General features: G+C 40.8%; 2 protein-coding genes across 5 annotated transcripts in view; both read left to right on the top strand.

Annotated features, from left to right (window-relative positions):
* The window catches only part of natd1 (protein NATD1), a 3967-nt gene extending 580 nt beyond the window's left edge, over positions 1-3387 (top strand). Inside the window, exons 2-4 of one of the 2 annotated variants that reach the window (XM_086288862.1) lie at positions 731-849; positions 1160-1208; positions 1697-3387. In XM_086288862.1, coding sequence (XP_086144988.1) covers positions 731-849; positions 1160-1208; positions 1697-1797 — 269 coding nt within the window. In that variant the 3' untranslated portion in view covers positions 1798-3387. The remainder of the gene's footprint in view (positions 1-730; positions 850-1159; positions 1209-1696) is intronic. The other variant, XM_086288861.1, reaches the window with a different exon arrangement.
* Positions 3388-4403: 1016 nt separating this feature from the next.
* tmem11 (transmembrane protein 11) lies at positions 4404-8142 on the top strand. Of its 3 annotated transcripts, none has more exons than XM_086288859.1 (2): positions 4404-4540; positions 6961-8142. In XM_086288859.1, exon 2 carries the CDS (start codon positions 6968-6970, stop codon positions 7475-7477), a length of 510 nt encoding a protein of 169 aa, XP_086144985.1. In that variant the 5' UTR covers positions 4404-4540; positions 6961-6967; the 3' UTR covers positions 7478-8142. The 3 variants fall into 3 exon arrangements, with proteins under 3 accessions (XP_086144985.1, XP_086144986.1, XP_086144984.1); XM_086288860.1 differs by lacking the exon at positions 4404-4540 and adding an exon at positions 4783-4876; XM_086288858.1 differs by lacking the exon at positions 4404-4540 and adding an exon at positions 4887-5020.
* Positions 8143-9274: the final 1132 nt, after the last annotated feature.

The raw sequence follows: 9274 nt of genomic DNA, 5'->3' as shown, positions 1-9274 counted from the left end.
TTGAAAAGCACACAATCCCAAATACACAAATTCCAGTATTAATCTTCCAAGTAAAACTCATTTGTAGCAAAATACCTTCCCCTACGGTTATATTAAGATTCAAACACCATTTCAGCTTTCCAGAGTCAGCATTTTATCTGCCAGGCCTCCAAATGTGCTGTGCTACTTCCTTTCAAGCGTTCAGTTCAAGTGCTTTAAACATATTTTAAAGTTTTACACAGTCTTATTCGTTTTATATATATTAATCCTTTACGACACACTAATATTACTGTTTTAAGTGTGTCAGTAGTCGTGTTTGTCCTGGTCAGTTGTGGGTCAGCTGTTAAGAGGAAAATGGTGGATGCCATTGTTGTGCTGAATGGAGATCTTTATCTTTTCTTCACCCAGCAACACGACCCTTCCTCCACAAGGGCATGCCTGCACCTGGCCACTCGTGCCTCGTCTTTCCCTGCAGCCATGTTGCAGCGCTACATGCAAATTAAAATCTGCTACCACACCTTAATAATGTAACTGGGGCACTTAGAGTCAGCTTTAAAATGCTGAAACGTTGAAGTAATTGTGGGATGAAACTTGTAGTGTGCACAAGCAGGGTGGCAGGCTTCTGCAGGTTCTGTTCTTTGTTTGTTTTGGGGGGGGGGGGGTCATGTTTTTTCCGATAATTAGTAAATCCTAGCAATAGTGGAGGTGAAGACCAACCTCTGCCAGAGATAATATTTGTGTTTGCTCTTAGGATCCCATGATCGTGCGGTTCTTCTGTACGAGTATGTTGGGAAAAAGACGGTGGACCTGCAGCACACCGAAGTTCCAGATGCTTACAGAGGGAGAGGAATCGCCAAACACCTTGCCAAAGTAATTTTTTAAACCCAGATTTTGCGTTTGTTCACGAAACAAGAAGGTAGGCTCTGGCAATGCTCAGTTGGTATTAAGGTGCCAAAAGTGTGCCGAGAAAATATCCTCCACACCATTAAACCACCATCAGGCTGAATTGTTGACGTAAAGCAGGGTGGAGCTATCCTTTCATATTGTTTACACTAAATTCTGACCCTACCTTCTGAATGTCACATCAGAGCTTAAGACTCAATGTTTTACTAATCTTCTGTTGTCCAATTTTGTGAGCCTGTGCAAATAGTAGCGTCAGTTTCCTGTTCTTATCTGATAGGAGTGGCACGTAGTGGGGTCTTCTGCTGCTGTAGCGCTTCTCCTTCAAGGTTTGACATGGTCTTAATTCAGAGACGGTCTTCTTCATACTTGAGTTTTAATTACTGGTTATCTAAGTTGTAACTATTGTCTTCTAATCAGCTTAAAACAGTCTGTGCATTCTCCTCACAAGCAAGTTTCTCGATTATTGCCATTCTCTGTAAACCCATAATATGGCTGTGTTGGAAAATCCCTGTAGATCAGCTTGTTTTTGAAAATCTCAGATCAGCTAATATGACACCAGGAACATTCCAAGTCTCTTAAATCAACCTTTCTCCTCTATTCTCATGCATGGTTTGAATTTCAGGAGGTTTCCTTGATCATGTTTACATTCCTTTTTGAGGTTCTGCCATGTGATTAGCTGATTAGATATTTGCATTTATGAGCAGCTAAAAAAGTGTACCATACATTGAGAATCGAAAATGTTTCCACTTAAATTGTTGTCCTAGGAAAGGCCAGATGATTTTGATGTGAGCTGTTATGCACCATGTCATTGCAGGCAGCCATGGATTTTGTGGTGGAAGAGGACCTGAAAGCTCACCTGACCTGCTGGTACATTCAGAAATACGTGAAAGAGAATCCTCAGCCTCAATACTTTGAACATATTTATCAATGATCCTGCATGGCAGCGAAGGAAGGTGGCAAAATGGACTCCAAGGAGAGAAATACTGCGTGGCGGCATGCTTTGGAGTTACAGGAGAACACGCGACAAAGGATCTTCTAGGCATGGTTAAACACAACAGTGACTGAATCCAGAGAAATAGCTGAATCTCGGACCATAGACGCCTGTGAGTTGACCGTTTGATCGACTGATAGCTCTCTGCATAAACATGAGGATACACACTCGCCACAGGCAGGAGGGGAATCAGCCTATCACGACTTGTACAAACAAAGCAACCAAAGGTGAAGCCTGTTACCTCAGACAGAAACTTCCAGGACCCAACACTGACAGAGCAGATTTGAGTCAAATGTTACAGTGTGTTGCAGATTTCTGTCCTCAACTGGACTCACTGGTCATGAGCAGCACTACAAGGTGACCACCCCTGGTGTTTTTGTCTTTGATGACTCCACTGATGCTCAAATACTCTTTTTTTTTTTGTGTTATGTAAATTGCAACCTCTCTTTTTCATTTTTTTTCTTATTCTTTGCAAATAATTCAATTTAACCCCTTCTTCTCAAGTTTTTAGAAATTCTGTTTCTTAGAACTGATATGCTAGTGTAGAAGGTTATGTATGCAAAAAGGCTTAAAAACAACAACACAAATATAAATTTGTTTTGTAAGTGTCAAAGTGGGAAAGCCGAATCTGAATTTGACCAATATTCCTCCTCAGAGAGCCTTGTTTTAAACATCACTCCATCTACTTTCATTCCTCCTCCACATAACAAAAATGAAGTTATTCCAGTCGTATATCAATTCACCGAGCGATCAAAGGTGTAGAAAACAGTGACGATGTCTGACTGAGCCTCAAGATAACTCCTGCTCTTTCCATCGTATATTAAATGTTACAGACATTGCTGATGAACGGGGTCCTGGTGTGGTGTGACACATCAGTGTGTGTATGTATAGATGTCTCTGTTCGAACCAGCAAACAAAAACGGCACTGTTCTTTTCAGGGCATTCACATTTATGTGGTGTCAGACGGCCCATTGTCCTGTCATTGAGGAATTGCACTGGGTGGCTGTGGCTGTTTTGTTATTTGATCCATATTTCCTCTTGCCCACAAGGCTACTCTGCTCAGCTGATATCAAAATGATAAAGATCTCTGTTAAAAAGTAAAATATCCCCCCCACCCACCCCTTGTTTTTTTTGTACTCTTCAGGAGGTTTTGCTGTTGACAATCTTAAGGGTTGAGGAGAAAAAGATACCTCAGGTAACTCGGCACACTCTGGCAGGACAGTGCAGATTCTTTCTGCTGAGCTCACCTTGAGTTAATTGCAGGAATTTCCCTTTTGTTAAACTTCCCTTTGGGTGCAACACACCTAAGGATAGGCCAAGGTATTCGAGGTACTATTTCATTCTGTGTATGTGTTTTGTCTAAATTTGTGTGTTTCCTTGGAAGGAAGCAAATGTTTCATTTGAGCGAGTGGCTCTCACAGAGGCATCAAAATCCAATCCATATTACACTGTTTTGTGATTTGGACTTTTTTTCTGTACTTGCTGTCAATAAATGCATAAATAAATCAAACACACATCAGATGACTAATGCTTTATGTACCTTGGCAGGAGCAGAGGAACATTTGTGATTATTTATGGAGAAAACATGTGATTGTGTACAATATACTTTTTATAACCACTGTGCAGTCGTCACTACGGTGGTCATACACTGATAATAATTATCTACAATGCAGTTCGTCTTGTGCTGTTAATAGTTTCAGCATGCAAACTCCTTCAATACTTAAGCTAAACTATTTTTACACTGGCAAACCAGAGTGTTAATGGTATGGGCTTTCGCTTATTATTCAATTAGAGTAAATGTAGAAAATCGAGGTGGCAGAATAGTTTCAAAATACAGAGTGAGGACTGCTGTATTTTTTTTAAATACTTGATCTTCTAACATGTAGATGCACAGTGTAAAAGTAATAGTGTAAGACTTAAAATGAAAGAAAAGGTGGAATTTTTACCCTCCACTGAATATATTTATCAGTCCCACACGTCACAGCTAGTGATGGAGTAGATTCGTGTTCTAGATTACTGATGACAAATATCTGTACGTATATATGTATGTATTGGCGCCATCCAGTGGCAAATTGAAGTTATTAGATATAAATGCTCTCCATTGCTAACAAGTTAAAACTCGTGGACTGTGTAAAAGACAGACGTTTGAGAAGTCCTGTTTCACAGCTTCAAGTTGATGGTTTATTCCTGGTGGTGTTGGTGTCACTGACCTAATACATTTAATTTAAAAAATATATTCAAAAAAGGTAATTGGTACACTGAAAAAGCATGGTACTTGCTAATAACTCAAAATGTGTGGCTGGAATTACTTTCTTTCTCTTGACTTCTTTTAAATTGATAAATCCATTAATTTATTTAACATGTCTACATGTGTTTTAAGCTAAAAAAAAATAAATAAAAATGCACCTTTAAATAGCCTACAGTCCTTATCGGAATAGACAATTCCTCACTAAATTCTTAAAATTACCAGGCTTAAATATCATTGGAAAGCCACAGCTGTCAATAGCCTTGGTTGATGTGATTCGTGCTGGCACAGCATTTGTTCCCAACCATCTCACATTCCTGAACGTAGCCATTATACTTGTGACAGCCAGCGCGCGTCAGGTTTCAGCACGCGGACAGGCAGCGCGCACGAACACAGCCAGAGCACGCGAGGACACATTATGGGTGAGTACCCAAAGGTCTCCACATAAATCCTATTACAAAACGAGATGACGGAACAATGTGTCATATATTATAACAGACCTGACTATGCATGTAGTCTGTTTGGATTATTATGGGTTTAAATATTTAAATGGAGCCGGTATTTTTCCTGCTTAGTTTGGCTGTGCTAACTTCATGGCTCGCCAAATTTAAATAAACATACCTTCATTCAGTTTGTTAAATTTTTTCAGAATGTGTTCTGACCTCCCCAACTTCTATGTACCATTATAAAATACGTAAAGGCAGGTACTCTGTCCGAACAGCATCATGGGAATAGTAGTCTGCATTCGAATTCAACTGGTGAGTCGAACAGAAACTGTATTTTTTTTACACACTACAATACCCATAAAACTGGGCGCTGTCTTACGTCAACCGCAATCACAGTTGTATCTCCAACATGGCGTCGCTGGGAAGGAGGCGCGGTGTCCCAGTAAGCAGGGAGAGGTCAGTTACTCCACATCTTGGCCATTAAAAGAACGTGTTTTAATATGAAGTATTGTTTGGTCGATGACACTACTTGTCAGGTTCCGAACGTGCTTCTCGTTTGGGATTCAGAGTTAAATGTCAACGGGAGAAGTCTGGATTTTTTTTTAACCCAGGGTTAGCTCATGTTAGCGGGCTAACGCACACGGCTAGCTGTCGCTAACGAGCAGCTCATGTGATGTTTTGATGATTTCACAGCAAGTGATTGACTGGGAAAAGTTTGGTTTTGCCGCTCGTTGGGGCAAACAGCAGTGCTGTATGTGACTGTCGATGTGCCTCACGGTATTGGCTCGGTTCGGAGTGTTGACCGCCTCGTTGGTCGACCTGCTCGCTCTGTAACTTAGCTGGCCGGTCCTCCAACTTTCTGCCAGTCAAGCGAGTTTTCTGTTGCACCTAACTGAAGTACAACTTTCCCCTTGCTCCGTGAGGCTCAGTCGATTTTCCCTAGTATCTTAATATGTCATAAAACTTCACACCTCTGGTGTGAGAAGCATAGTGTTTAGTGTTTTAATGTTTGTTTGTTCGTCTAAAAGAAGGCCTTATATTGTGACCATTTGGTACTTTTAGCATTGGTTAATTGGGACTTTATGGAAAGCAGCTTCCCCAAGTCCTATGTTTTTAAATGTGGTCATACACATGTTAAGATCTGTGTGCTGTTTGGACACCATTATGATGTTATGATCCCTAATTACAACGATTGGGTGGTGGATTTTTGGTCTTTAACTTCTTTTGAAATCATAAATTCAACACTTTCACGCACACAAAATGTCCACACTTTTGATTGAAACATTTTGTTATTTATACACAACATTTCGAACACCTAACCTAATCTAACTGCTATAGGATTAGTCAGTTTAACGTGGTGAAACTTTAGTGCCGTCAGTGTAAAAGTCCCGACTAAAACATCAACCTGAACAGTGCGGTTTCTCGGACAACAGTTTGTCCAGCTGTCTAATTAATTACTAGAAAAAGATAATAGCATTCAACATCTTATGCGTTGGGTACAAATGTGCTAGTTAGCTGCAGGTCTGCTGAATCCAGTTTTCAGCTGTTGTATGTCATTGGCTGTCTGTGAATTTTGTGTTGTCTGCGTGGAATTTCGAAAAGCGTAACCACACATAAGACTGCTTTTAGCCACATGGTCTTGCTCTCATTCTTACTCCAACATCCGATTTAGAGTTTTGCAGTGAATCTTTGTAAAGCTTACAATGTTTCCTATGTATGTGGCCAACGCTGTTGCCAACACCTTCTGTGCAGTTGTGTCCTGGAGTTTTCGATGCAAAGGCAGCCATGATAGAAACAAATAACGTTCTGAGACTTCTTTTCCTCCTTTGCTGTGGTCAGTTGATTTCAAAGGCAATTATATTGGTCCCGAAAGGTTTTTTCTGTATGTTCTCTCAGCAATCTCCCTCCAGGAATTTGCCTGCCACCTTTGTGTGCTTATATTGAGGCTTCTGATTATTAGTCCTGCAAAGATGCATTCAGTTACTGAGCTGGAAAAGCACTGAATGAATCAACCATACTTGATGGAGCAGTCAGAACAGTTGCGGGCTGTATAGACATGACCATGCTTACACTCCTGTTATCGACTTAAAACGGTGTTAATTCAATTCAATTTTATTTATATAGCGCCAAATCACAACAAAAGTCGCCTCAAGGCGCTTCATAGATACAGAGAAAAACCCAACAATCATATGACCCACCTGTTAGAAGTGGGTGAATGAGCCTCTGGCTATTGGTTAGAGAAATATCCTTCCCTTTTATGTTTGTTAGATGGTGATAGAGTGGACATTTCAGCAGGCAGGAAAAGGGGAAATACAGTCTTTGCTTAATTAAAGTGTGTTTATGGTCATCTGTTCTTACACTCACTGTTGCCTGCCTGTTCCTGTGTTTCTGCACAGGGGTGTGATGGCGGCGTCAGACTGCTACATCGTGCACGAGATCTACAATGGGGAGAATGCACAGGACCAGTTTGAGTATGAGCTGGAGCAGGCGCTGGAGGCCCAGTATAAATACATTGTTATCGAGCCCACGCGGATCGGAGACGAGACGGCCCGTTGGATTACTGTTGGCAACTGCCTGCACAAGACAGCCGTGTTGTCAGGTGCTGCGTGCCTCCTGACGCCACTTTCGCTGCCTGTCGAGTACTTGCGCTATGTGGCGTTGCCCGCTGGCGCCCTCAGCGTGGCCTGTGCCGCCCTCTATGGGATTTCGTGGCAGTTTGACCCCTGCTGCAAGTACCAGGTGGAATATGACAGCCAAAAACTCTCGCGGCTGCCCCTGCATACACTGACCTCCTCAACGCCCGTGGTATTGGTACGCAGGGATGACATCCACAGAAAGAGACTCCATAATACGATAGCACTGGCTGCCCTGGCGTATTGCGCCAAGAAGATCTACGAACTCTATGTGGTATGAGTGCACTCTGAAGAGGATTTAAGAACCAACAGAAAAAAAAGGAAAACCGAGAAAAAAAAAAACAAAAAAAAAACAGAACCTACCCACCCCCCATGTAAGGAAAAAGAAGTCACAATCAAGTTCAGCAGTCAGCTCCACGTGTGGTGGGTGCCTCTTTTTTGAACTTTGATCAGAGGGATATAGTTAAAACTAGAAGGAATTGTTTTTTTTTCCCCTTTTACATTTCCTTTACTTCTATGTGACAACAACTGCACACTTATCTCTGTAGTACACTCTCACCCTCTCCCCCACTTTCTCCATCCTTGACACACAACAAGTTAGCGCACAAGGGTATGGCAGCAGTTCCTCCGGACAGAGGTGTATTGGAATGACAATGGACAGACATGTTTTGTGTACCAAGTTCTTTCCCTGTTTTCCTCGTAGTTTTACTGTACCCCTTTCTTGCTGATCAGTACATCACCATTTCATTAAACATTAGGATATTTCAAACTCACTTTTCTGTATTTTGCTTTTTACATTAAATGGATTCAACACGATGTCTGGGAAGGAGCAAGTAGATCCAACTTCTTTGAGATTGTGTCTTGTTCATGTTTGATTTGAACGAGTGCAAGTAAGGTCTTATCATATTAATAATGGGGATCAATATCTTTTTTTTTTCTTCTTTTTTTTTTTTTTTTTTTTAAACAAAAACCCATGCACACTAACTATGTACACTACTGGTCAAAAATTTTAGAACACCTTTTCCTGTTTTTATTGAAATTCAGGCAGTATAATGTGTCATTGTACTCTTGAATGAAAACAAATAAACAACTGAAGTTTTATTTTTTTTTTAAAGAAAATATCGGAAATCATTTATAAATCAAAATGTTTCCTAAACCTTTGATTCATCAAAGCATCCACCTCTGGCAGATATAACAGCTTGTGGCAGTTTCCTCTACAATGGAAATCAAATATTCTTCCCAACCCTGTTTTAGAAGTTCCCACAAATGTGTGGCATTTACGTGTTGCTTTCCTTTTATTCTTCTGACCAGTTAACTTAAAACAAACCAGCAACTAGGGATGGGTATTGATAAGATTTTTACGATTCCGATTCCATTTTCGATTCTGTTTAACAATTCGATTCTTTATCGATTCTCTTATCGATTCTTTATAAGAAAGGAGAACACTAAGTTCGATTAGCTTGGAACTTCGTTTTATATCTTCTCTTTGAACAAAATAGAAATTTAAGAGTAACATGGCCTTACAAACCCAACAGTGAGATCTTAAGAGATCCAGCCTACGGCTCTTTAATGGGTGTCACAGGGTCCCCAGGAAAAAAAATTGTAAATGTAAAATAATAAAATAAATATTCTTCTGTAGCAATAACAAAGTATAACAAATTATTCAGTAGCAATTATACAAGAATATCCAGTAATGTCCCTGCCTACAATTAAACACATTCACTTACCTAAAATCGGGGGCATCTGCTGTGGCAAATGGGTTCAAGCCTTTTACCACAAACCGAGTCACTGCTCGGTGACATTTGTCTATCCTGGCCTGAAAGGAGACGCTACCGGTAGACTGCAGCGAGAACTGCCAGCATCTGAGCCAGCCAGACTCTGTCTGTCTCTCTCATCATGGTCACCTAAATGCACAGTAATGGCAGGTTTTGTAATAAGGCAGATCGCGCTAACATAATATGCACTGTTAGTTGATTATTTACCTGCCGCATTAACGGGAGAGGACGTGCAAACGTTACCGCTGCTGCTGGGTTGAGATTCACGAGTCCGGAGCGGAATTAAAAACACGACATTCATT

The sequence above is a fragment of the Aulonocara sp. 'chitande type north' Nkhata Bay genome, linkage group LG4 (genome assembly GCF_057382095.1).
Source record: "Aulonocara sp. 'chitande type north' Nkhata Bay isolate Kocher_YH1m ecotype deep benthic linkage group LG4, A_spYH_male_GT1.1, whole genome shotgun sequence".
Classification (NCBI taxonomy): domain Eukaryota; kingdom Metazoa; phylum Chordata; class Actinopteri; order Cichliformes; family Cichlidae; genus Aulonocara; species Aulonocara sp. 'chitande type north' Nkhata Bay.
The sequence above is the reverse complement of the archived record's forward strand: the minus strand, read 5'-3'. Positions and strand labels throughout refer to the sequence as shown.